This window comes from Pipistrellus hanaki (assembly GCF_964339955.1).
Source record: "Pipistrellus hanaki genome assembly, chromosome: 12".
Taxonomy (NCBI): domain Eukaryota; kingdom Metazoa; phylum Chordata; class Mammalia; order Chiroptera; family Vespertilionidae; genus Pipistrellus; species Pipistrellus hanaki.
In genome coordinates this window covers 55,826,489-55,853,640 of record NC_140514.1, presented here as the reverse complement: position 1 = coordinate 55,853,640, position 27,152 = coordinate 55,826,489, and the positions used below count along the sequence as shown (strand labels likewise).

General features: G+C 55.0%; 1 protein-coding gene across 3 annotated transcripts in view; it reads left to right on the top strand.

Annotated features, from left to right (window-relative positions):
* NCK2 (NCK adaptor protein 2) overlaps positions 1-26,864 on the top strand; it is a 115,763-nt gene extending 88,899 nt beyond the window's left edge. For all 3 annotated transcript variants that reach the window (XM_084900914.1, XM_084900912.1, XM_084900913.1), the window contains 2 exons: positions 5,348-6,066; positions 25,629-26,864. In XM_084900914.1, the coding sequence (XP_084757040.1) occupies positions 5,348-6,066; positions 25,629-25,823 (914 nt within the window). In that variant the 3' untranslated portion in view covers positions 25,824-26,864. The remainder of the gene's footprint in view (positions 1-5,347; positions 6,067-25,628) is intronic.
* The last annotated feature ends 288 nt before the right edge of the window (positions 26,865-27,152 follow it).

Genomic DNA, 27,152 nt, shown 5'->3' with positions numbered 1-27,152 from the left:
CTGGGCCCCGAGCCAAATCTGGGGCCTTCGAAAACCGAGGCCAGAGGTATTGGTGCTGGGGCTGATGTCCGTCCAGTGTCACAGAGCTCTCGTTATGGTTCCTGAGGCAGTGAATATGGTGAACCCAAGACCTGTGGTGTAAGGAACACGTGCCCCAGCCCAGCGGCTGGTTAGCCTGGCAAGTGGTGATGTCTGTCCCTCCACCAGCTCCCACCTCACGCCCACACCCAAACCGGGCGGCTCGCCAGGCCCAGCAGGCCTCGGTTTTGCAGGCCTCGGTTTAACGCACTTCAGCTGTAACGCACTTTAGCTGTAATGCAGTCCCAGTCAGTATGTCATATGTGAAAATCAACATCCCTTAATCTTCAAGTGCTTTTAACCAGGATTTGCTTATAATTAAATTAACAGGTTACATTTTTGTTATTAATTCACTGTTATTTTAACCAATTTTAGCGAATAGGCCATATGTTGGAGAAAGTACTGTAGTGATTTCACTGACATAAATAAATACTACATACCTACAACTACAGTCTGTATATTTAATCCAGGCTGCTGCTCAGACAGCGTTCGGGAATGGTTAGCCGGCGATCACACTGCCTCATGCGTGGTAAGGGGCTGTTGCCACGGGCGTGACTTCCGCAGCAGTCGATCCGCGCTGGCCCGTGCTCCACGTGCGCCAGGCCACGCCAGCCTGTGCCTTTGTTTATCCGAGGTGACTGAACGCACACACTGACTGTGCCTATTCGGTGTAAATTTAAAATCACTGTGATGCATATAGGAAGCTTTTCTGTGAAACAGAGCTTTTCCTACATACTTACTTTTAATCACAGACACATCTACGTAAGGCAGCGTAGGTGAACTAATTTGTCCATTTTTTAACAGACCTATTCGGAAAACCTGCTTCGTTATGTCTGGCCTTCTGACTGTCACGGACACCCCTGCCCGAATCAGCCCGTTATATCTAGGCATCACTGTGTTACTGCGCCCGTTTCAACTTACCCAGATGCAGCAGTCCCCCAGCTTAACCCCGGTCTTGCCTCTGCAGTTTCAGCTATCTGGGGTCAACTGCATCTGGAAATATTAAATGGAAAGATCCAGAAATAAAGTATAACTTTTAAATTGCATGCTGTTCTAAATAGTATGATGAAGGCTCGCACTGTCCCACACACTGGGGATAGGAGCCATCCACACTGTATACACACACACACACACACACACCGTGGCACTCAGTAGCCATCCGGTTATCAGATCAACTGTCTCGGGGTCCCAGTGCTGTGGTTCTGTGCTCATGTCCCTTTATTTTACTTTATAAGGGCCCAGAGCCATTCACACAACTTCCATTACAGTGTGTTGTTAAAATCGGTCCAACAGTGCTTCCCAAAGTGTGGTACGCGTACCCCCAGGGGTACGGGAGGAGTTTGGTGAGGGTACATGTTGCACCGGAGTTTGGTGGGGATATGCACTGCACCGTGCTTAGCTGCGCCTAATTCTACATTCTCATGAGTACGAGGGGTACTCAGCGTTACGGAAATTATAGAAGGGGTACACATAGGTCAAAAGTTTGGGAAACACTGGACTCTAGCATATTATTGCTAAGAATCTCTCACTGCCTAATTGATAAGTCAATCACAGGCACGGATGTAGGAAACAAACAGTATATACAGTTCAGTACTCTCCGTGGTCCAGGGCGCCTCGGACCGGGTCCCGCTCAGATGAGAGTGGGAATAAAGTTTGGCATCGCTAAGGGCTGGAAGGGGAGAGAAGTGAGAGTTGGGGGAGGGTTTGGGGTTTTTTGTTTTTTATTTTTTCATTTTCAGAGCTCTTAAGTGAAGTGACAGAAGGTAGTTACTGCAAAAAAGAAGGAAGAGGCAGAGAAAATGTAAAGAGGATTTATCTCCATCGTTGGGAATTGTGGTTAGACGGAGGGGCTCAACGCCTGTCATCTGGGCTCTGTCTTTCTCCCTGGGCCTCCTCCCTGCCCCCTCCTTCACGCTCCACACCGACCTCAGGCGTGGGCGCCCAGGATGGTGACCACCCCCCCCCCCCCCCCCCCGCCCCTATGCGCACTGGTCCTGAGGAGCCCTGCCCCCTCCTTCACGCTCCACACAGACCTCAGGTGTGGTCTTGTTGATAATGGCTACTCCAGCAGGTGTGAGGTGGTATCTCATTGTAGTTTTGATTTGCATTTCCCTAGTGGCTAGTAAGGTTGAGTGCATTGATCTTAAATGGTCATCCTTTAAAAAAATCTTAAGTTTAGTAAACTTGAGGTTTTCCCCTTTAAATGTTGAAATATTTTTATCATAAATGTTAGAACTGGATGTTCTCTGAATCTTGCCAGCATATCTAGTTTTTACTAAATATAAATTATATACACATATAATAATATGAAAAGCTATTAGAAGCCAAACATTATATTCTAACTCTGATGTGAAAACTTATTTCAGTTACTTTATACCTTAATCAAATCTTGTCAGATCTTCTTAGCATTTAATAACAAAAGCCTTTTGTAATTTTTAGTTGACTTTAAAATTAGGTCCTAACTCAATGGGGGAACTCCCACCAATTAATAACCTGTTTTCTTAACTTAGTATAACTGGCATTTTAAGTATAAGAAAGCTTTCTAGTTAAAGGTGGTTCATGTTACAGATAACTTAGTAACAAAAATAAAATGTCTTTGCCTATAGCTCCTAAAACTGGATACTGTCTGGGAGAGAGTTTTTATGAGTTAATTTTAACCAAATTGATAGCAATTTCTGGAAAGCAAAATCTTAACGGATTGAGAAAAGGCTCCCGAGAAGGCAGTTTTGCAGCTTATTTTATACCCTAGAGCACATGTGTCAAATACAAGGCCCGCGGGCCAAATCCAGCCCGCCAGGCCTTGCAATGTGGCCCGCACCGCGCTGTCATCACTGCACTCCGCTGTCAGTTTATGACATTGTCAGTTTATGACTGTTCAGTAAACCATTCGGCCTGCGATTTCGGCTGGATTTTAGATTTAGGCCCCTTCTCTGATTGAGTTCGACACCCCTACCCTAGAGGCACCGGCTTTCCTGAAACATTCCTGCACTGGGCCTCCCTTCCCCTGGTTACCGCACCGGTTTTCCTCGAACATTCGTCCAATGGCCCTTCCTTCCCCTGGTTACCGCACCGGTTTTCCTGGAACATTCGTGCAGTGGGCCTTCCTTCCCTTGGTTACCGCACCGGTTTTCCTCTGGCCCCTGGGACCAAGGCCTTCACTCCGGCTGCCGCCTTCTGTCTCTGCTCCGGCTGGAACACCGCTCCTCTAGCTCCCTCCACCTCCCACCCTCCCCCTCATAGCAGGAGTCCCACCCTGCCCTGCCATTCCGTGCCTGCATATGCAAATTAACCTGTCATCTTTGTTGGGTTAATTAGCATACTCACTCCTGATTGGCTGGTGGGTGTAGCAGAGATACAGGCAATTTGCGTATTTCTCTTTTATTAGAGTCAAGGAAGGAGGTGTAAGGGGGTTACGTACAATCCACCCGTGGTCAATTAAGGGGACAGGGAGAAGCAAAACAGGGAAACCTCTGGGATTGGATAAAGAGTAAAACAGAGAGACACATACTTTTATATTGGGGTACGGGATAGTGAACATTTACTACACATGCAGATGGTATTCGGGACAGAGTAACAATAGGGTTCAGTAGCTCTGGTGGGTGTGTTCTGAGGGGTCTGGACAAAGGGGTTACTGACATTCCAGAGGCATCTGAGATGCAGAGAGACACTGAGCTCAGTCACAGTAAAGACTGACTCCCCACCATGGCCTGCTTTTAGTTCGGAGTTCTAATTTCCCACCATCCCCAGTGGTACTTTCGGCCTCTGAGTCTGTCAGGCTGCCATGCAGGCCTCCCCGGAGCCTGCAGGTTTACCTGCGGCCCCCTTTTCATGCACGTTGCGTCAAGTCTAAGTGAATCGGCTTGAGTATGTTTCTGAATGATCAAACTTGTATGACTGCATCTTAAATCTGCAGAACTAAACTGAAGGGTGACCGTTAGAGCATATTTTAAAATTGTCTGTTTACCATTCCTTGGTCTCACAAGGAGCACATGAGATTTTTGACTTTAAAATCTTGACCATTAACATGGATAACAGTCAAACTTTTGTTAGAACTCAGCCTTTCATGCATATAATTTCATTCAGGAATGTTAAAATTGCTTATTGTTTTCAATGAAAAGGTAACCGCACCCCCCTCAGCCGTAACCTCCTCTGCCCAGGCCATGCCTCCCTCAGCCCCGCCGTGCCGCCCCAGCTCCCGGCTAGAGGCTCGGAATCCCGTGCATTCTCCAGGGTAAAGCGCTTTGCCATAGGGCTTTCAGATTGCTCCTCCTGCTCTGGAAAAAAATTTCCACATTACAACCCTCCCGCGCTCACATGTGCACCGGAAGAACAATACGGTGTTTGATGCTCTGTTAGATTTTTGCGTTCCCCTAAGGAAAAAGCAGCACACACGTGCAGGTTGGTCACAACCCACCAGGTGGGTTTTATGATCTACTAAGCGGGATTTTGGTCACAATAAGAGAAATTCCGCCTTCATCACAGCCTGTGTGGGACATGAGCCTTGTTTGGGAAGAAAAGAGTTGGCAGATGAGAAGCAAGGAGAAGGTTTCTGCCCAGGGGCAGCCCCAGGAGGGCACAGGCCCGGGAGTGGAGGAGAGGCGCCTGGGCTGGGGGAGGCCAGAGCAGCCTGCTGGTGCGAGCTCTGCTTGCTGAGGCCCGGCTCTCCCGAGAACTGGTCCTCTGAGTCCATTCCGTCCAACTTCCTGCCCAGTACAAGGATGTGCGTACATCTTGTCTGTGCCTTATCCCTTCTTTTTCTGAGTGGCACAGGAATTCTTTAGTCATTTCGGAAGAAAATTAATTTTCTACTATTTTGTTATCTTCTGTGCAGCTGTTACTCTAGCATTTTTTTAAGAGCAAAGGAAAGAGATCAGTTTTAGCAATTCTCAGTTTGTAGTCCCTCATTGCAGCCATCAATGAGGGACCCTGGTTTGTAACCAGGGTGGATTCTCCCCTCCTTCCCCCCCCCCCACATTTTATTGATTTCAGAGAGAAGGGAGAGGGGGAGAGAGAAACATCGATGAGAGAGAATCATAAATCAGCTGTCTCTTTCATGCCCCTACTGGGGACCAGCTGCTACCTGAACTCGCACCCTGGCTGGAGTCCAGCCGGTGACCTGGTGCCTGGGCCCAGGCTCAACCGCTGAGGCACCGGTGGGGCGGATTTCCCCGAGTGCTACGGGCAGGGAGGTGGCAGCAGGATGCCCGTGATGCCCAGCAGCGCCCGCTGCAGGCACCGGTGCCCACTGAGCCCCGTTGTGTCTCCGCAGGCCTGGGCAAGACGAAGAGGAAGACGAGCGCGAGGGACGCGTCCCCGACGCCCAGCACGGACGCCGAGTACCCTGCCAACGGGGGCGCCGACCGCATCTATGACCTCAACATCCCCGCCTTCGTCAAGTTCGCCTACGTGGCCGAGAGGGAGGACGAGCTGTCCCTGGTGAAGGGGTCGCGGGTCACCGTCATGGAGAAGTGCAGCGACGGCTGGTGGCGGGGCAGCTACAACGGGCAGATCGGCTGGTTCCCCTCCAACTACGTGCTGGAGGAGGCGGACGAGGCGGCCGCGGAGTCCCCCAGCTTCCCGAGCCTGCGGCGGGGCGCGCCCCTGAGCAACGGCCAGGGCGCGCGGGTCCTGCACGTGGTCCAGACGCTGTACCCCTTCAGCTCGGTCACCGAGGAGGAGCTCAACTTCGAGAAGGGAGAGACCATGGAGGTGATCGAGAAGCCGGAGAACGACCCCGAGTGGTGGAAGTGCAAAAACGCCCGGGGGCAGGTCGGCCTTGTCCCCAAAAACTACGTGGTGGTCCTCAGCGACGGGCCCGTCCTGCCCCCCTCGCACGTCCCGCAGATCAGCTACCCGGGGCCGGCGGGCAGCGGGCGCTTCGCGGGCAGGGAGTGGTACTACGGGAACGTGACCCGCCACCAGGCCGAGTGCGCCCTCAACGAGCGGGGCCGCGAGGGCGACTTCCTCATCAGGGACAGCGAGTCCTCGGTAAGTGCGGGCGCCAGGCTGCCCGGCGCCGGGAGGCCCCGGAGAAACAGGAAATGTGTGTGTATACGTGTGTGCGCGTGTGCGTGTGCCTGTGTGTCCCTGTGTCCGGTGCATAGCGTGGCAGTGGTGCACCGTTCCTGTGCAGACTGAACAGCCCGGAGTTAAAGAGCATCCGGGGCTCTTCCTAAGACGTGTGGGTAGGACGGCCAGTGTCCCCGTGGGAGACGTGCTCCGTGCACCCTGGCCGTCCGCGGTGCGGGTGGGGCCCTCTCCACTCCACGAAGGCCCCGTGTCCCGGGAGACGCACGCTCCGGTGAGAGCGTTCTTCGTGAGGGCGGCCTTTCCCTTCACCAAGGTTCCCCTTTCCGTTCTGCAGACCTGAACACCATGTTCTCCGTTTCCCGTGTCAGTGACCCTCCCGGGCCCTGTGCTTACCTCTCTCCGCTCTGGGCCCAGACCTGCTCGTGGCCGGATGGCCCTGTTTCTGACGCAGCCTTTGGGGTTGGGTTTCGTTGTAAGCCCTGTGCATCGTGTCTTCCTGAGGTTGCTGCTGCCGCAGGCACCACCCCGTGCGCCTCTGAGCGGCTTCGGGAGGTCTGTGAGGGACGGAAGGAAAGGCAGTTCCAGAGCGAGATGAGTTCGTGTGTGTGAACGCGGGGTCAGAGGCCGCCTGGCCCCAGGAGGGGCAGTGCCAGCAGCTGGCGAATTTGGGGTCTGTGTTTTGGGGATGTGCTTGAGCCTCTGGAGGAACTGGGCCAGGATCATGCCTGTGTTTGTATGTGCGTGCACATGTGTGAGTGTCATGGAAATACTCAACTGGTTTTACAGGTCTCTGCAAAAACACCTTCCGTATAGTTAGACACCCCTGCCCCCCAAAAATCAAAAATAAGAGTTCTATAGACATAGTTCATTGTGATTACGTTGCCTTGGCTTGGCAGGCTTCCATGAAGGTTTTTAAATGCAAACTGTGCAACTAGTAAGTGTGTGCTTTGTGCCGTGATTGTGCTCTGAAAAGGCTGATGCCACAGTATGAGTGCATAGGCAAGACTCGTGTGCTTGGTCTGTGAGGAGGTAAGGCCACAGAAATGCTTTTCCCGTCAGACTCGAGAGCAGCCGTGATACGTTCCTTCCTGAGGCAGCAGGAGCCCACAGTGGTGGGAATCAGACCCGCGGTGGGGTCGGCAGCTTGTGGAGTGAGCGGCCTCCCTGGGTGTGTTTGGGCAAGCACGCCGCCTGGTCGCTGACTGCACCTGAGCTCTGAGGTTTCCTGTCCAGCTGCCAGAGTCATCCTCCCTGGCCCCTCTCAGCAGCTGGCTCTCCTGTGACGTGAGCTCTGCGCACAGCTTCCTAGGATCTGTTCCAGGCAGAAGAAGGACACACGGCAGCACGTTTAACTCTTCTGAGCAGACGTTCAGAGGAAGCCCTGGAAAAGCAATCTGTCTGTCTATCTATCTGTCTATTTGTCTGTCTAAAAAACCAGTGACCGTAACGGCCATAATGACCAGTCACTATACACCCACTAAGGCCAGCAAACCAGCCCGATCAGGGGGTGGAGCCAGCCAGCCAACCTCGCAGACCCTACCCACTGCCGGCCTTCCCCTGATTGTACTCTCCCACCCTGACCAAGAGGGGGCCGCCGGCCAAACGCCCTCTCCCCCCTGGCCAGCCCCACCCCTGATCAGTCAGTCCCACCCCAATAGGGGGCAGGGCTGGGCACCCAACCTGCAGCCCCTCCCCCTGGCTGCCTCACCCCTGGTTGCACCCCCACCCCAGTAGGGGGCAGGGCTGGCCGGCCAACCTCCTGCAGCCCCTCCTCCCAGCTGGCTGTGTCCCCGATGGGCCCTCACCACCCTGATCGGCCTGCAGCCCCTCCCCCTTGCCAGTCCTGCCCCTGATTGCCCCCTCCCCACCCCAATAGAGGATAGGGCCAGCCCACCATCCTCCTGCAGCCCCTCTTCCTTCCTGGCCTCACCCTAGATCGACCCCCCACCCCATCAGGAGCAGGGCCAGCTGGCCAGCCACCCATAGGCTCCTTCCCCAGGCCGCTAGTCCCCAGTTGGCACTCCCACCCCATTCAGGGGTGGGGCCAGCCAGGCACTGCCCACAGCCCCTCCCCATGGCCAATCCCACCCCCAATTGGGGGTGGGACCTATTAGCCAATTGCCCATAGCCCCTTCCCTTAGCCAGCCTGGCCCTGATCGCCCGATTGGGGCGGCTAGCTAGCTGGCCAACCTCCCACCATCTCCTCTTCCCAGCAGGCCCAGCTCCGATCCACCCGATTGGGGCTGGGCTGGCTGGACCACTTCCGTGCACGAATTCGTGTACTGGGCCTCTATTACAATATAAAGCGATGGATCCAGAGCCCCTAAGGGGTAAATGTAATTTCATGTTGAAAGGTGTAATCCTGACTTAGAACACCTGGGTTTGAAGAGACTCTTAGATAGAGCGGGGCTGAAGCACTCACGGCGGCTCTTGTTGGGCCTTGGGGAAGAGCCCTCAGGAGAGGGCGTGAGAACAGCGGCCCGCAGGTGGCTGGCCCCCGGGGACAGGCCGTGGACGCTGCGTGCAGGCGGCGGGCCTGAAGGAGGTCCTGGTTGGGGCCCTTGCGTTGCGCGGTGCCATCTGAGAACTGGCCGTGGGCATGTCTTGTTGGCCTCACATTGCTACGTGGCTGGCTGAATCCATAGCTGAAACGCTGTTTACCTTTGATTTTAACGTTCTAGGGGCCCTTTCGGATGGTGTGCACTGTCCTCACTTACACCACAGCACGCTGCCACTGCGAACATGTGCCTGCCTCCAGTTCTGCCGGCTCTGCACCCACAGGCCTGCTGGTCTGGAGATGCCGTGTGGCCTGGCTGGGTGCAGGCTGCCTGCCCCATGGGTCTGTGCCGTCTGTGCCGAAGGGCTGCTGCCAGGGCTCTGAGGCACGTGCTGCTCTGCTCCCTCACAGCCTGTCACCTGTGGCTGCTGTGGAACTGCCAACTGGGCAAATGGACAAGTCTTTGCTTATTTCTGTTCCTCCATCCACTGCCGCTGCCTCTTGCTCTCCTCTCCTCGGGCCTTTTCCTGCTCACTGAGGGCAGAGCCTGGCTCTCCGTCTCCACAGGCCAGGGGAGGGCTTGGGTCCAGAGTCCAGCGTCCACCTCGCAGTGTGCGAGACGGGCAGGGCTCGTCCTCAGCATCGCTGCGGCTCAGTGGCATCCTCGCCTGAGGCCTCTTTCCTCAGCCTTTGGGCCTGGACTTCCCGAGTCCGCACAGGGCGCCCGGGCTGGCTAAGCTGAGCGGCTGTCTCAGCGCATCTTCAAGTCGTGTCCTCTTCACAGGCTGCCTGGTGGCTACAGTGTCCATAAGCTGGACTCCTGCTTGTTGGTATTTTGCATTTTAAACTGTATAATATATCTCCGTTTTGAAAGATAAAAATATACCAACTGGGAATCCAAGGAAATATGCACTTTTGAGGGGAGAAGAGCATATTTTGGGAAAACAAACTAGAACATTGCCACGCTGTGGCCCCAGTGTCGGTGACATGCGGCTGTGCATGGGTTTCACCAGTGAGAGCGGGGACTGGCCGGGCCACCTGCCCTGGCGTTTCCTCTCTGAATCTCAGCCCCTAATACTCTTTCTCCCGTCGTCTCTCTTCCTCCTTTGCTGTCCTCTCACCAGTCATTGTCATGCATCCTTAGCAGCTCAAGATGAAATAAACCGTTCCTCACTCTTGGTGTTTGACAGTCATGCTTCTGCCTGCTCATCCATAGCCCATTAAACCTAGGAAACTCAGCGCTACTGTCCTCTGCCTGTCCACCATTCATCCTGGTGTGTGTGCCCGCCCCATTCCACGGCTGTCCTTACAAGTAGGAACAGCCAGAACTGGAACTGTGGCGAGCTGCGGTTCTGTTTTTTCATTGGCTACATCCTACCCTTTCGGAAAGGTGACTCAGAAGGTAGCGGAGTACGGGTGGGGGCTGCGAAGGGGCCGCGTTTGCCTGCCTTTAGGAGCCGTTTTCCTCCGTCAGAATGAAGGTCCCGGGATAGCAGCCCCCCACAGCGGTGCGTGCAGAACCTAACGTTCTGTCATCGGCACGTTGCTTCTGACAGAGAAACACTATCTTGCCTAAAGATAATTACTGCACACAGTATTCGCACTAATAGTTCGTTTCACCCCTTGTTCTTTTTTGGTCTATTAAAAATACTTGGTCAGGAAGGAACAGAACAAAAGCAAGTTCCTTGCTATATTTTTCAGATTGCAGGGTGGAGTAAAAATAGGTTTGTGACTACGCCAAGCGCAGTTTATTCTTGTACTGTATTGTTTTCCATGCAAACAACTGTAAACCCACTTCTCCCCCGCCCTGTACATTTCTTATAGAAATCCTAATTTGTCTTGGTTAATACTCACCTCAGGATATTTTTTTCCATTGATTTTTTTTTTTTTTTTTTTTTTTTTAATAGTAGAAAGGAGGGGAAGGGAGTGGAGAGAGAAGAAATACCAATTGGCTGCTACCTGCACGCACCAAGACCAGGGCCAGGTACGAAACTACAACCTAGGTACATTCCCTTGACTGGGAATTGAGCCTGAGACCCCTCAGTGTGTGGCTGATGCTCTAACCACTGACCAACACTGGCCAGGGCTTGAAATCCTAATGTTAGCCAGAACTCAGTTTCAGGCAGTTTGATTAGTCTCTCCACGTCAGTGATGCTCAAACTGTGAGTGTCCCGGAGCCTGGGGACTTGGCAGAGGAGAGGTGGCTGCTCCCACCACACAGCCCCCGAGTCAGGAGCCCTGGGCCCAGACGTTCCTTGGTGGTGCTGCTGCTGCGGATCTAGGGACCACTCTTTGAAAACTGCTTGTATCTATTATGCAGTCTTAATGGTTTTATACACATTAATAGCAGCAATTTAAACTCCATTTCTGCAGAATACTACAATTCTAAGCATTATAACATGCTTAAAGGTGAAAATTATTAACCCTATTGTCGAGTTCACTTTTATTCAGGACTGTCAGCTTTTGGTGAGTGAAATTCATCTCATAAAGTACTTCTATTTATTTTAGAGCTATTTAGAGTTCGGTAACTAAATGTATTTGCTCTGTGTTTCTGATGGAGAATGAGAAAGCAACTGTGGCCTGTTTGCTCAGTGGTTAGAGCGTCGGTCTGGTACTGAAGGGTTGCAGGTTTGATTTCCAGTCAAGGGTACATACCTGGGTTACAGGTTCCATCCCCAGTCCCATCGGAGCCTGTGAGGGGGACAACCAATTGATGTGTCTCTCTTACATCTCTCTCTCTCTCTCTCTCTCTCTCTCTCTCTCTCTCTCTCTCTGTCATTCTCTCTCTCTCTCTCTCTCTCTTTCCTCCCTCCCCCCTCCTTCCACTCTCTCTAAAAAAAAAAAAATAATAATAGTGGGAAAAATGTCGTCGGGTGAGGATTAACAACAAAAAGGATGAGAAAGCTCGGCTGTCGGAGAGGAGGGAGAGCTGCCTCCGCGGTGGCTCAGAAGGCGGGGCTGCGGGCTGTCTTCCTGCCGTGGCTGCTCACAAGCCTCTGAGACCGCGGTTGGCTCGGTGGTTTCTGGGTGTCCCCTGAGAATGGGGTGCTGTTAGAACATGGACAGGTTCCTAGGAGCACCTTCCAGTTGCAGAAATAGAAGTTGTTTTATTTAGTTGTCAGGCCTGCAGTTCAGTAGCCAATGGAAGTTCTATGTCTGGGCCTTCACAGCTGCTGACATGACATGTCTGAGCGCACCCTCGGCTTCAGGAATGGCGGGCCCAGCGTCAGCGCCGGCCCGGGGCCCCCTGCGCCGCTGCCTGCCGGGCCGGCGCCCAGCCTGCCAGAGGCTGGCGTCAGTGATGTCAGTGACGCGGGAGGCACTGAGCATCGCGGCATTTCCTGCTACGTTATAAGTAAAAGAAAGTAAAATGCAGGTTCCCACCTCTTGCAGAGTAAGGTGCTTATGAACGTTTTGTAAGCCCAAATGATGTAATTGAAGAGCAATTATCATAAATTTCCATGGAAAAATTGAGCGTACCTAGACCCAAAAAATTACCAACCGAGTCAGACCAACTAGTCCAGAGGAGCTAGTCACACCGACAGGAGAGGCAGCGCTGTGATCGGTGCCCGGGTCTGAAGCAGAAGCGGCGTGCACACGGCCTTTCACGCACTGACAGACGGTTCTCCTCGAGTGTGAGCTGGCTGACGGAGCACCCGCGTCCACCATCGTCCGCCCGGCTGTGGGCTCGCCCTTCCCCACGGCCGGTGCGGTGGAGGAGCCGCTTGGCACCAGCAGATGCTCTGGTTCCTGGCAGTGCTCACACGTTTTCTCTGCGGACACGGAGTGTGGGCACGGGCGGCTTCCGTGGACACACGTGTCTTTACCTCCTTCAGTGAACACCCTCAGGAGCTCTCCGAGGCCTTTCTGACACCCAGGACCCCTGCCGAGATGCAAACCCGTGGAGCGAGGCCCCGGCGGGCAGACAGGTCAGGCTCGGGCTGGAGCTGAGGGCTGCGGTGTGGGAAGGGGCTCCGTGCTGCCTCTGTGATGGCGCTGGCAGGACAGTCTGAGCACTGTGTCAGCTTTTCTTCCTAAAAGGGAACATTCTCCTCTGAACTTTAGGTTAGCAAAAACAGGTCTTCCATCAAGTGAAGTGGGGTAGCATGAACTCCAAAAAGTGGGGTCCCTGCAATGCTAGCTTGGTTTGAGGGGCGGGAGGTAAATGTGGGGAGCAGACGAGAGAGCAGTCTGACCTAAAACTCGCCTGATGTGACGCTCAGCAGGACAGGTGCAGGGCGGCTGCGCGGCTCGGTCCGGTGAGAGCGGGGATGCCGCTGGTGGCCGGCCGGTCCCCACTGCGTCGCCCCCAGTAGCTGGCGGCTCTCCGTGGGCACCTGCCTCTCCAGGTGTCAGCATTCCTCGCCCTCTCCCTCCTCAGGCCTGTGTTCCTGCCATCGGTTCTGGACTCGGCTCCCTCTTCCTCCAGACCCGTGGAAAAGTCTAGAGCACAGCTCCCCTCCCTGGCCCGTCCTGTCTAAAGTGCACACATCCTTCAGGGTCCTTCTAGGCGCCTTTGCTTCTGGGAAGCCTTCCCGACCGCAGGCCACAAGGCCTTCTGTGCTCCCTGCGTCACCCCTGAACGTGGCGGTGACCCCTGGGGAGGCCGAGTCGGCGGGAGAACGCACATTGCATCGTGTGGCCCATCGAGGCCCTGGCACCTTGATGCAACTTTAAGAAGAGTTCTCACATAAACAGGGAAGGAATTACCCAGAATGCGCACAGCCTGGGTGTGAGCACCCGAGCTGTGGTCCTCGGTGTGGGCACCGAGCCATGGCGCAGGGCGGGCTCGGGCGCCTCCCGCGTCCTGCTGGCCGTGCTGCTGCACCGGCTCGCTGGCTCAGACACGGTGGCTCTAGCTTAGAGCTGCCACGAGGAGGGCCAGCACCCTCCCTTCAGGCCTGCAAACACAATGGGGAGAGAAGTGGGCAGAAGGGAACACAGGCAACTAAAAAATAAATATATGTGTGTCTAAGTAATTCATCTTTAGAAGTATTTTCATAAAATTCCTTAAATCACTAAGTGCCCTTTAGCTAAGTATTTTTATTGCTCTGATGTAAAACTGCTAGTACCTGTGAGAAATGTTTCCTCCCTAATATGTGAAGCTGTAATGGAAATTTTTAAAAATTGGATCAGGTAAGTTCTTAGCATTTGCCGTATGAGAAGGGCTCCGCGGCTGGTACGTGCAGGACGGTGCAGACGGGCTGTGATGGCCGTGTGTTTGGTGTCCCCTGCCGGTCTCTCTCTCACGGCGGGCACGGTGCAGACCGGCTGTGATGGCAGTGTGTTCGGTGTTCCCTGCCGGTCTCTCTCTCACGGCGGGCACGGTGCAGACCGGCTGTGATGGCCGTGTGTTTGGTGTCCCCTGCCGGTCTCTCTCTCACGGCAGGCACGGTGCAGACCGGCTGTGATGGCCGTGTGTTCGGTGTTCCCTGCCGGTCTCTCTCTCACGGTGGCCACGGTGCAGACCGGCTGTGATGGCCGTGTGTTCGGTGTTCCCTGCCGGTCTCTCTCTCACGGTGGCCACGGTGCAGACCGGCTGTGATGGCCGTGTGTTCGGTGTTCCCTGCCGGTCTCTCTCTCACGGCGGGCACGGTGCAGACCGGCTGTGATGGCTGTGTGTTCGGTGTTCCCTGCCGGTCTCTCTCTAATGGCGTCCACGGTACAGACCGGCTGTTATGGCCGTGTGTTCGGTGTTCCCTGCCGGTCTCTCTCTAATGGCGTCCACGGTACAGACCGGCTGTTATGGCCGTGTGTTCGGTGTTCCCTGCCGGTCTCTCTCTCACGGTGGCCACGGTGCAGACGGGCTGTGATGGCTGTGTGTTCGGTGTCCCCTGCCGGTCTCTCTCTCACGGTGGCCACGGTGCAGACGGGCTGTGATGGCTGTGTGTTCGGTGTCCCCTGCCGGTCTCTCTCTCATGGCGGCCGTAGATGTGCCTGAGTGAGCTTCTCCTTGAGGCCGCCCTCCCTTTGGCTCTAGAAGAGGCGCAGTGAGACCCAGCTCCCAGTAACTGATCACACCATGCTGGCAACGAGAGGAAACTAGGAATTGTTAGGTTCTGAACTGCGCTTTCTGTCCTGTTGTGTGTGCGCGCGCACAAGTAGAAGAAGGGGCAGGAGCAGCCGCGGCCAGGCTGGTGCCAGGACGATGGGGTTTCTCGCTGGGGAAAGGCTGCAGCTCCAGGTCAGTGTGAGGAGGGAGCTGAGGGAGCCGAACCGATGGCGCAGCGTCTGGGTTCAGCTCTGTTCTGGCATGTTGGCCGGCGCCTGGAAGGCAAGCACGCGTCTCTTGATGGAGGACCTGTACCCTGGCAGGGCCTCTACCAGCTGTCCTTTGAAAACAGTTCCTTTGTAACTTGGAGCAATTCTGCAGGAAATGGTCACACTTTGGTCTCCAGATGGCCCCGGGGGTGGTTTCTACGTATCTTACTAACCGGCGTTCCAGGATCCTGGGAGCCCGGGTGGTCAGCCGGAGCCAGCGTGTCACTGTAGCCTTTGGAAGGTCAGAGAAAACTGGTTCCTAGGAGAATGCAGACTTCAGCGATCATCGTCGCCTGGACCCGCCCAGAGGGGAGCAAACTCTCCTGCTTCTGGAACCCATCTGAGCCTGTCTCCGGCTGCGCTGCCCGGGAAGGACCATTGGCCCGGCACCAGGTGGCCGTGAGCCAGGAAAAGGCGGCGCTCGCCGGTGCCGGCGCCGTGTCTGGGAGGCGCTGGGCAGGGCTGGAGCTCTGCGGGGAGTCAGGCGTCCGTGGCCGGAAGAGCAGGTGTCTCGCCCATCCATCCTGATCTTTGGGTTCCTCTATCATGGCTCCGATGTTGCCGCCAGAATCTCACATCTTTTTGGACTAACACTTAAACATTTTTTTACAACTTTTTTTTTTTTTTTTTTTAATTTGGGCAAAGTCTATATAACAAAATTTACCATTGTGACCATTTTTAAGTGTAGGTTTAGTGGCATTGAGTGCATTCACATTGTCCTACAACCATCGCTCCCGTTCACCTCTAGAACTTTTCCATCTTCCCTCAATGAAGCTCAACACCCATTAAATACTGACTCCCCATTTCTCCCCCACTAGCCCCTGGCAGCTCCTTACTTCCTGTCTCTAGGAGTGTGACTAGTCTAAGCACCTCATGGGCGGATCGGACAGTGTTTGGCCTTATGCGTGTGGCCTGCTTTCATGTAATGTCCCGGGCCATCCTGTTGTGGCACATGTCTGTGTGCCTCCTTTGGGAGGCGGTGGCGTTCCCTCCTGATGTGTACACACCACGCTGTGTATCCATCCACCCTGCCGTGGGCATGGCGCTGCCACCCTCTGGCTGTGCTGTGTAGCGCTGCTCTGAGCCGGGTGTACAAGAGCCAGCTCGGGCCCTGCCCGCCGGGCTTTTGGGGGCAGATCCAGGTGGAGGTGCTGGGTCAGATGGTAACTCATGGTTTCATTTTTTTATTCATCTGTTTGCACAGCGGTGGTGATATTCGCAACCCACTGGCAGGGCACAGGGGCTGTCTCTTCACATTCACACCAACAGGCTTTGCTTTCCAATTTTGTTTTGTTTTCAATAATAATAATAACCAGGGCATAGCGTGGGTTTATTGACATGGTGGAAATGAGAAGCCATGAAGATGGGGAGCAGGTGGCGGTGTCCGGGGTGAGGGGGAGAGGGGGTGCCTGGGAGAAGGCGTTCCCTGCGGTGGGAGTGGTGGCTGTGGTTTTGATTTGCATCAGCACGCACCCCTTTCATCTCAGCTTCCCCTTTTGCTGGTTTGGGGTGTTTCTGTGGCCCTCACCGTGGCCTCGGGAGTGTGCAGAGCAGCAGAGAGCAGTGCCTTCACGTCCCCCCCGGGGCTTGTGGCACAGAAAGCGGGGGCCGTGCAGCGTGGGCGTGCGCACCCAGGCCTGCCCTCTGCCTTCCTCCCAGCCCAGCGTTCCCCTTTGGCAGTGCCCGCTGGGTCCCAGCCATTGGAGACCAGCAGAGCCAAGCAAGGCAGTTCCGCAGTGAGGGGAGAGCGCCCTGTAAAATGTCTCCAGCCTCCATAGCCTTAATTTGCCAAGTGTGGTTCTTGGGCCAGCAGCAGCGTGTCGCCAGAGAACTTGCTAGAAATAGATTACCGGCCCCACGCAGATCCCCTGCACCTGAGTCCCTGGGGTAGAGCCCTCAGGAGATCCCGGCGCTCGTGTCTGGGCACCTCTGGGCGTGGCAGTTGGCATCTGCCAAGCCTCTGGGGACCACGCTGTGCATACGGTGACATTCGGAGCTGAGTGTCGTTTATTGTTGATCAGTCAAGCAGGCACGATGTGGTGAAGAGACAGAGAATGAGAAGGATGGTATTCTAAAACGCTCCCTCTGAGGTATTTAAATGTAATTTTAAGAAATACATTCTGAAGGCATGCTGACGTGACCATGGACAGTAAACTCGATGGTTTAGAGCACACATGTCAAACACAAGGCCCGCGGGCCAAATCCGGCCCGCCAGGCCTTGCAATGTGGCCCACACCGCGCTGTCATCGCTGCACTCCGCTGTGTTCCATCACAATGACGCGCGGTGACATAGGAGGCTTGTGATCTCGCTGGCCGCCTCGCCGGCCGCCTACTTGCTATCTATTACGCATGCGCATAGATAACAAGTCACGCAAGATTCAGGAGGCGTGACCTATAGTCCGGCATCCGATGTGGTTGTGCGGGTGGCAGAGCAGAGGAGAGAGTGAGTGTGCGGGCATAAAAAATACACAGCAGAAGCTGCCAGTTCCTGGCATAAAGTGCAGGCATAAAAATCGCAACAGAATCTGCTATCTGTACCCAGCCAGGCATTTATTGACTGACTTTTTTTTTCTCCACTCCATCTGCCAAATCAAGCTATCCCTGTGCAGTTTTCAACTTTTTCCTTCTAATGCAGATTTCCAATAAACTACATCTTTTACTGCCAATATTGATCCCAAAATGTCCAGGAAAAGAAAAGTTGACTGTGAAGGCAGACAATTTAATGACAAATGGGAAAATGAATACATGTTTGTGCTTAGAGAGGGCAAACCAGTGTGTATATTGTGTTATGAGACAGTGTCGGTGATGAAAGAGTACAATATACGTCGTCATTTTGACACCAAACATAATGTTAAGTATGGCAAATATACTTTGGAAGAAAAGCATAAAATTGTTAAAGAACTAAAAGGCAAACTACAATCACAGCAGCAAATGTTTACAAAGGCTACAGCGAAAAATGATGCTGCAGTGAAAGCAAGCTTTATAGTGGCTGAAGAAATTGCCCGTACTTCAAGGTGTTTTTCAGAGGGTGCCTTTTTGAAGCAATGCATGCTAAAAGTGTGTGAGCAAGTATGCCCACACCAGATACAGAGTTTTCAAAATGTCAGTTTGTCAAGAAACACCATTGCAGATAGAGTTCAAGAACTCTCAGGAAATCTATCATCACAGCTGGCCGAACAGGCATGCAGTTATCTCGCTTTTTCACTTGCTATCGATGAAAGCACAGACAACACTGATACAGCGCAGCTGTCCATCTTTATACGTGCTACGAAGACCGACCTCTCTGTCACTGAGGAACTTCTGGATGTAGCTGCCATGCATGGGACGACGACTGGTAGAGATATATTTGAGGCTGTGGAGAAATCTATAAATAATTTTAAATTACCCTGGAAAAAGTTGGTGGGGCTAACTACCGATGGCGCACCTTCAATGTGCGGAGAAAAGAAAGGCTTGGTTGGACTAATGAAGGAAAGAATGCAAAAAAGTCACTGCCACACACCCTTGATTACTTATCATTGCATTATCCACCAAGAGGCTATGTGTGGAAAAGTTCTGGACATGAATGACATAATGACCACAGTCATTAAAACTATTAACTTTATACGGGCACGTGGCCTGAATCATCGCCAGTTCCAGCAGTTTTTACAGGAGGTGGGTGCAGAGCATGGAGACGTGCCATACCACACAGAAGTAAGATGGCTGAGCAAGAGCGCAGTCCTCAAAAGATTTTTTGAGCTCAGAAAACAAATTGCTCTTTTCATGGAAAGTAAAGGAAAGCCCTTGCCTGAACTGTCGGATCCCGCCTGGCTATGTGATTTTGCTATGATGTGTGACATATGCGAGCATCTCGCCCAACTGAATCTGAAGCTGCAGGGACGCAAACAAGTCATCACGAAGATGTCTGACATGATCACAGCATTCCAGCGTAAGCTTCAACTATGGAAGTCCCAACTGGAACAGGACAATCTTGCCCACTTTCCCGTTTGTTTGAGTATCTCAACCACTATTTCTGGTACTTTTCCTTGCAGTCGGCTGGCTACCAAAGTTAGCCGTTTACTACGTGAATTTGAGCGGCGCTTCTCTGACTTTAGAACACAGCACTCAGGCTTTGACATCTTTGCCAATCCTTTTACAGTTGATGTCAACAATGTGCCCCATCACTTTCAGATGGAGATAATCGAGCTTCAGTCTGACAGTGGCCTGAAATCAAGGTTTCAGGATGTTGAAATTGAGGACTTCTACCCTCTACTGCCCCCTGACTCAATGCCAGAGCTCCGACTTCATGCTGCCCGTATTCTATCCATGTTCGGGAGCACCTATCTTTGTGAACAGATGTTTTCAATAATGAATCTGAACAAAAACAAGCACAGATCACGCATTACCGATGACAACCTCCATGCTGTTTTGCGGGTTGCTACAGCCCAAGAAATAAAACCGAACATTGACTCATTGATCCGGGGAAAACGGTGTCAGACATCTAGCCAGAAAACAAAACAATGAGCATTTTAGGTACATTCCAATATTACTGTTTTGCTTGATACCAATATTACTGTTTTGCTTGATAGCATGTGAGTTGGTTAACAGCACTGTTAAGGAAAAGATTGTTCCACTCATTTTAAATTCACATTTCTGGTTAACATTGTCAGTTTATGACTGTTCAGTAAACCATTCGGCCCGCGATTTAGGCTGGATTTTAGATTTTGGCCCCTTCTCTGATTGAGTTCGACACCCCTAGTTTAGAGAGAAGGTCCGTGGACCTTGAGGGCTGTTCTGCGGCCGACGGTTGATTTTTCTTCGCTCGTGTGAAGAAGTGCACTTCAGACACTGATGAGACCGATAACGCTTGATCATGTTGTGTGGGCTGGCATAAATATTTCAGAGACGCGGTCACAGAAGAACAGAAACTGCTGGTGAAAAGATCGTCTGAGGCGAAAATAAAGAGAAGAATATCAGTTGACAGCTAGTGGCATAAGTATAAACTGAGTCTCTTCTGATGAGAAGAAGGCAGAAGGCAGATTGGACAACCACAGAGGGTGACCTAAGGTAAAATTCCCAACCGGCCTTTCTGCGCTGAGAGCAGAGGGAAGGGATAGTGGGGTGCAGTGGCCTCTAACCCGTTCGTTCCTTCGCCAATTGCTCAGGTAAAGGAACTACTTCTCTCGATAGAAGAGTGCCTTCCTTCAAGAGGTCACGGATGCAGTAAAACGTCTATTTACCAACGGAAAGGAGAGGATGGCGCCGCCTGGCTGAGGAAGTGTTAAACGCCGGAGCCCCAGAAGGCCGGGCTGTGGCGCTGCCCCTCAGGACGCCCGCCTCGCGCCCTGGCCCTGTCCCTAGGAGCAGATGGCTTGTCAGGTCCTGGACGGGCTCAATTTGGAGGGAAGAGACTGGAACATTCTCCAGCAGTGTCCGCTGTCCCCGCAGGCACCCCCCTCCCGCAGTGTCCACTGTCCCCGCAGGCACCCCCCCCCCCACAGTGTCCGCTGTCCCCGCAGACACCCCCCCCCCGCAGTGTCCGCTGTCCCCGCAGACACCCCCCCCCCCGCAGTGTCCGCTGTCCCCGCAGGCACCCCCTCCCCCCGCAGTGTCCGCTGTCCCCGCAGACACCCCCCCCCCACAGTGTCCGCTGTCCCCGCAGACACCCCCCCCCCACAGTGTCCGCTGTCCCCGCAGACACCCCCCCCCACAGTGTCCGCTGTCCCCGCAGGCACCCCCCCCCGCAGTGTCCGCTGTCCCCGCAGACACCCCCCCGCAGTGTCCGCTGTCCCCGCAGACACCCCCTCCCCCCGCAGTGTCCGCTGTCCCCGCAGACACCCCCCCCCGCAGTGTCCGCTGTCCCCGCAGACACCCCCCCCCCGCAGTGTCCGCTGTCCCCGCAGACACCCCTCCCCCCGCAGTGTCCGCTGTCCCCGCAGACACCCCCCCCCGCAGTGTCCGCTGTCCCCGCAGACACCCCTCCCCCCGCAGTGTCCGCTGTCCCCGCAGACACCCCCCCCGCAGTGTCCGCTGTCCCCGCAGACACCCCCCCCCGCAGTGTCCGCTGTCCCCGCAGACACCCCCCCCCCCGCAGTGTCCGCTGTCCCCGCAGACACCCCCCCGCAGTGTCCGCCGTCCCCGCAGGCACCCCCCCCCCCCCCCCCCCCCCCCGCCCCATGTCTGCTGCAGGGCTGAGAGTCAGAAAGGATCTGCAGCCGTGGGGAGGTTGGCCAGGGAACGCCCTCCGTTGGGGGGATCAGAGCCCGTGAGTGACATTCACACTTTTCCTCCTGTCCGACCGTGGGAAACACTGCGGTGGTGGCCCCAGTTTCATTTCTGCTCTGCAGCTGTGTCAGCAGCCCCTGGAGGGCTCAGTAACTCCAGATGGAGCCCTCGCCAGTTGGCTCAGTGGATAGAGCATCGCCTAGCGGACTGAAGGGCCATTGGTTCAATTCCAGTACTCTGTAGGTCAAGGGCAGTACTCTGTTGCAGGCTCGATCCCCGCCCTGACAGGTGCAAATATGAGAGGCAACCCTGTCACTCACTGTGTCTCTCACACGGATATTTCTCTGTCTCCCCCTCCTTTCCACTCTCTAAAAGTCAGCGGAAACACACCCTCAGTGAAGATTAACAAAAAGAAAAAAACAGGTTGCTGGAGGCTAGAGCACAGGTGGCTGCGCCCTGCCCCGAGTTCCTGGTTCCCTGGGTCCGGGCAGCTGCCAGGTGCTGCCAGGTGCTCCCTGCGTGTTTGTGGCCAGGCCACGCGGAGCTACTGGGGACCGTGGAGCGGGCGTGAGTACAGAGACAGGAGTCTGCTCGGCTGAACTGGGAACTGGTGCTCAGCCCGCCCGCCTGTTGAACCTGGCGGGTCTCTGTCCTTCTCTGCTGCGCACACGGTGCCCCGGTGTGAAACTAAGGAGCTTAGAGTAAAGGCAAACTTCCCTGTCCAGAAGCCACTGCGGATCATTTGGGAAGTAACGTCAGGCCCCCCGTAGTCTCACTCTGACTCGCTCAGTCCTACTTGGCACGGCGGTGATTGAATTAAAGTGTCTATGAAACCAGCTCAGTGCCTGCTCCTGCCAAACTGGGAAGGAGGTTGCCCTCCATTTCGCTCTAAGGAGGCAGAAACTTCCGGCTCAGAACGGACATGTTATAGAAGTGATAGGAGCTTAAACTACGCTCTTCAGTAGGAGCCCTGCAGCCCGGGAGCGGGCGTAGCTGTGCTGTGTGTGCTGCCTGCGGCGGTGTGAGCTGCCCCTGGTCTGACGCCGGGGTGCGGTGTGAGCTGCTCTGGTCTGACTCCGGGGGTGCGGTGTGAGCTGCCCCTGGTCTGACGCCGGGGGACGCGGTGTGAGCTGCTCCTGGTCTGACGGGGGACGGACGTGGTGTGAGCTGCCCCTGGTCTGACGGGGGCACGGTGTGAGCTGCCCCTGGTCTGACGGGGGTGCGGTGTGAGCTGCTCCTGGTCTGACGCCGGGGTGCGGTGTGAGCTGCCCCTGGTCTGACGGGGGTGCGGTGTGAGCTGCCCCTGGTCTGACGGGGGCGCGGTGTGAGCTGCCCCTGGTCTGACGGGGGTGCGGTGTGAGCTGCCCCTGGTCTGACGGGGGCGCGGTGTGAGCTGCTCCTGGTCTGACGGGGGACGTGGTGTGAGCTGCCCCTGGTCTGACGGGGGTGCGGTGTGAGCTGCTCCTGGTCTGACGCCGGGGTGCGGTGTGAGCTGCCCCTGGTCTGACGGGGGTGCGGTGTGAGCTGCTCCTGGTCTGACTGGGGACGCGGTGTGAGCTGCCCCTGGTCTGACGGGGGTGCGGTGTGAGCTGCCCCTGGTCTGACTCCGGGGTGCGGTGTAGGTGCCCCTGGTCTGACGGGGGACGGACGCGGTGTGAGCTGCCCCTGGTCTGACGCCGGGGCGAGGTGTGAGCTGCCCCTGGTTTGACGGGGGTGCGGTGTGAGCTGCCCCTGGTCTGACTCCGGGGTGCGGTGTAGGTGCCCCTGGTCTGACGGGGGACGGACGCGGTGTGAGCTGCCCCTGGTCTGACGCCAGGGGTGCAGTGTGACCTGCTCCTGGTCTGACGGGGGTGCGGTGTGAGCTGCTCCTGGTCTGACGGGGGTGCGGTGTGAGCTGCCCCTGGTCTGACAGGGTGCGGTGTGAGCTGCCCCTGGTCTGACGCCGGGGGTGCAGTGTGAGCTGCTCCTGGTCTGACGGGGACGCGGTGTGAGCTGCCCCTGGTCTGACGCCGGGGTGCGGTGTGAGCTGCTCTGGTCTGACGCCGGGGTGCGGTGTAGGTGCCCCTGGTCTGACGCCGGGGTACGGTGTCGGTGCTCCTGATCTGACGCCGGGGTACGGTGTCGGTGCTCCTGGTCTGACACCGGGGACGCAGTGTGGGTGCGGGCTCTGTCCTGGGTCCGTCTGTCCTGCTCCCAGAGCCACACGGCAGCTCGGACGGCAGTGTGAGGTCAGTGAGGCTGCTTCCCTCTGCAGGTGGCTCGGGCCTGAGAAAATAATCCGGATTTGCGAACTGTGTGATCACATGATTGCTTAGAACGCCGCTTGGTGCTTTAGAAAACCATGTCGATAGGGCTGGTCGACAGGATCAGTTCCTGATGTCAGCGTTCCTGATGACTCGTTTCTCAGAGTCTGAATTGGCAATGTAGTTTCCAGGTCTGTGTTCTCCCACTCCTGCCGCCCCGACCCCCACCGTCTGTGGCCGTGCCCCTGAGATAAGGTACAGCCTCACAGAGACCTGCCTTCCTGTCTCCTGAGCTCCGTCCCCGCCGACCCCCCAGGCTTGTTCCGCTGGTCTGACTGGGTCAGAGCGAGCCACAAGCCCTAAGTACAGCTGTCGCTTTGATTCTCCTGTGCTAACAGGTGCAGCTGGCTCTCTGGGACCCCATTTCATGTGTTTATATGGGTTAGCTCTTGCTCTGCAAGATTCTCACACTTTTAACCAAATGTTTGTAAACTCGGCCTAACAAACCGTGCAGGATGCTGTGGAGGCCCGGCGGGGGCCGCGCTGTGTCCTCAGCAGCAGTGTCGTGGGTGTCGGAGAGATGCAATGAGGAGCACGGTGAAGGGATGGGCATGGGTGGGCGGCTGGCACACACTGGGCCTGCCGAGGCGCACCTCACCCAGGCCTGGGAAGAGCCTTCTTGCTGGGAGAGAGGCGGCGTCCGCAGGAGACCTCTGAGCTGGGCCTTGCAGGAGCGGTTGACCAAGGATGGGGTAGGGGCCCAAAGAGCTACAGGAGCAGGAGGGAAAGCGGGACTGGGCATGGCGCGTGCTTTCGTTGATTGGATCTCTGTAGGCAGGGCCAGCTGACGCGGCCACGACGGAATGGGGGGGTAGCAGGGGGTCACAGGGCGGGGGCAGCTGGGTTTGCTTCTGAGGCCGTTGAGGGAGGCCAGCATCCCTCCGCCTCCGCCTTGCTGGCCACGCTGCCTCCAAAGAGGCGGCCCTTCCTTCCCTCCCTCTCTTCACCGGTGCCCAGTTCCACTCCCCCAGCACCCACCCTCACACAGGGCAGCTCCCCAGTTTCCTCAGGAGCTGGCCTGCCCCCACGCTCGTGTTTAACTTAGCCTGGCCTGCCTCGGTGTGCTCTCCTCCTCTTCATAGAGCCCACCACAGTTTGCAACTAGTGAGAATAGGTCATAACGGCCTCTTTATTTTTATTATCTGTCTCCACACTGGACAGTCAGCACATGTATTATGCATGGCACACACACACACACACACAGTACCAGGGCACAGCTTGTCTGCTGTGTAGTTAGTATCCAATAAATAATTGTTCTTTATTGAACTAATCAATTTTTTCCTAAAGAACATTCTTAATATCTTCTGCATATTTTTCAATAAATGAGATAAAAGACTAATTTTAAAACAAGTAATGATGTCTTTCTAAAATATATTCAATTATAAGTGTGGTACTGACATATAACAAATTTAAACATCTCTCAATAAAACCTGTGCTTGAACCAATATACAGCCCCTCTGAGAGTTTATGATCGTGTTTAAAATGCAACCAGGATTTTCCACTGCTCTTAGAAAGTTTTCTTTTATAAATAGCTTATAATTAGAGCTTTTGTTGTTGTTGTTTTTGTTAATCCTCACCTCAGGATATATTTTTTCCATTGATTTTTAGAGATAGTGAAAAGTAGGGAGAGACACAGAGAAAGAAACATGCATTGGTTACCTCCTGCACATGTCCCAACCCAGGCACGTGCCCTTGACTGGGAATTGAACCCAAGACCTTTTGGTGGGAGGGCCGATGTTCTAACCACGGACCCCAAGCAGCTGGAGCAGATTAGGACATTGTGATGGTGAATGTCTAATGGTGGCAGAAGCCAGGAGAAGAAAACCTTTTAGCTGCTGTCTGTGCACAAGCCCCTGTTTTAAAATTCCCAGTTTGTAAACAGTAGCTTTGGAAATGAAAAGATCAGGTAGGTCCCTCAGTGTCCAGGCTAACCCTCAACCATACATTCCGTAACAAAGCTCCAGTTTTAAAAGAACTGAAATACTTCCAGCAGCAAAACCGTGGGAAGCACCATTTCACTTTTCTCCTCTTCAGACCCCAGAGCCTGGGGCAGCGCGGGCTCCTCCAGGCAGCAGGTGCATCGTCCCTTTGGCTGTGTGGCCAGTCACTGGGCGGCTGCCGCTGCGTGTGTGCGGCTGGGTGTGGGGGGGAGAGCTGCGGTGGTAACCCCCGTCGCTGGGCACGACCAGCGGCTGCGGCTCTGGGCGGGGAGCCTCCGCCAGGCCGGCCAGGCTGACGTGTGTCTCTTGCCTCCCCAGCCCAGCGACTTCTCCGTGTCCCTCAAAGCGTCAGGGAAGAACAAGCACTTCAAGGTGCAGCTCGTGGACAGCGTGTACTGCATCGGGCAGCGGCGGTTCCACACCATGGACGAGCTGGTGGAGCACTACAAAAAGGCCCCCATCTTCACCAGCGAGCGCGGGGAGAAGCTCTACCTCGTGCGGGCCCTGCAGTGACGCCGGCCCTCGCCTCCAGCCTCGGTGCCGCACTCACCTCCCAGGCTGCTAGGAGGCCCCTCTGCACCGCCCACTCTGTCCCGTGGCTTCCTCTGCCTGGCCGGTCTCTGTCCAGGCCGTTGTCTCCTCCTGCGCCTGTTTGCCACCCGGGCCTCCCTCCGTGTCCAAGGCCACCTGCTGCTGGCCGGTGCAGAGAAGGGAGGCGGAGGAGGGGCGAGCTTGCTCTCTTTCTTTCTGCTCCGTTGGAAGCAGCCTTAGTCTGTCCAGCCTGTTCCTGCGTCGGCACCGCAGTGAGAAGACACGGTGCAGCGGGAACACACACGGAAGCTGTCCGTGACGGAGGCCTCCCGAGCCTGGGCTCTGACCCGGCAGCGCAGGCGGAGGCCCCGCTCCCAGCAGCCCCTGCTCAGCCCTTGGCCCTTCCCTGGTGTCCAGGGTGGACGTCTGCTGGGAGCAGCCCCGGAGCCAGCAGGGAGGCAGCGGTGAGGAGCTGCCAGTGCCTTTGGGGCTGAGCTTGCAATAAGGAAGGTTTTCCGGAAGGTCCGTCTGCAGAGGGACCGCCGCTCGGAGAGAGACGTTTGGTGATTTACCCCGGGTGTGCCATCCACATAGTGCTTTTCCTCTTGCCCTCTGGGTGTTTGAATTCACAGTTCTGTATTTAATTCTCCACGTGATAGGTGTCTGTAGCCATTTGTTGACACTAATACAGATGATTAAGGAAAACAGCTGATCTGTGGGGAAGGGACGCTACCAACACTTGACACACACACACACACACACACACACAATATATACATATATATATTTTATATATATATTATTTGCTTTACAGGGTTTTTCAGGGTGTACAAAGGAATATGTAATTGTAGGAAAAGACACACAGAATGTTTGTTTTCTTTTTTCTTTACATTGAACTTCTTTATAGATTAAATATACTATCTTGAGATGGCACATTCCTACAGTCAAAGAAGAGGTCTTGAGACCTCCTCAACTTGCATACTCAGTTTTTTGGATATTGTAATAAAAAAAGTATTACGACGAGACTGTGTGTGTGTCTTGGGGAACCCATTCTGACTGGAGGCTCAGCAAATTCTGAAGGGAGCCGTCTGAGAGGAGTCACACTCGACGTTCCAGCGTGGTTTCCCTCTCTGCACCTCAGCTCTCTGTGGATAACAAGTTACCTCATGAAACTCCAGAGGAACCACCGTTATCAGCTAGGCCCCCGCCTCCGCTCCCCCTGCACCCGCCTCACCCGCTCACTCGGGCGGTGGGTGCTGCTGGCATCCCCGTCGCACAGCCGGGGAGGGAGGCACCGCTTCCCTGCACCGG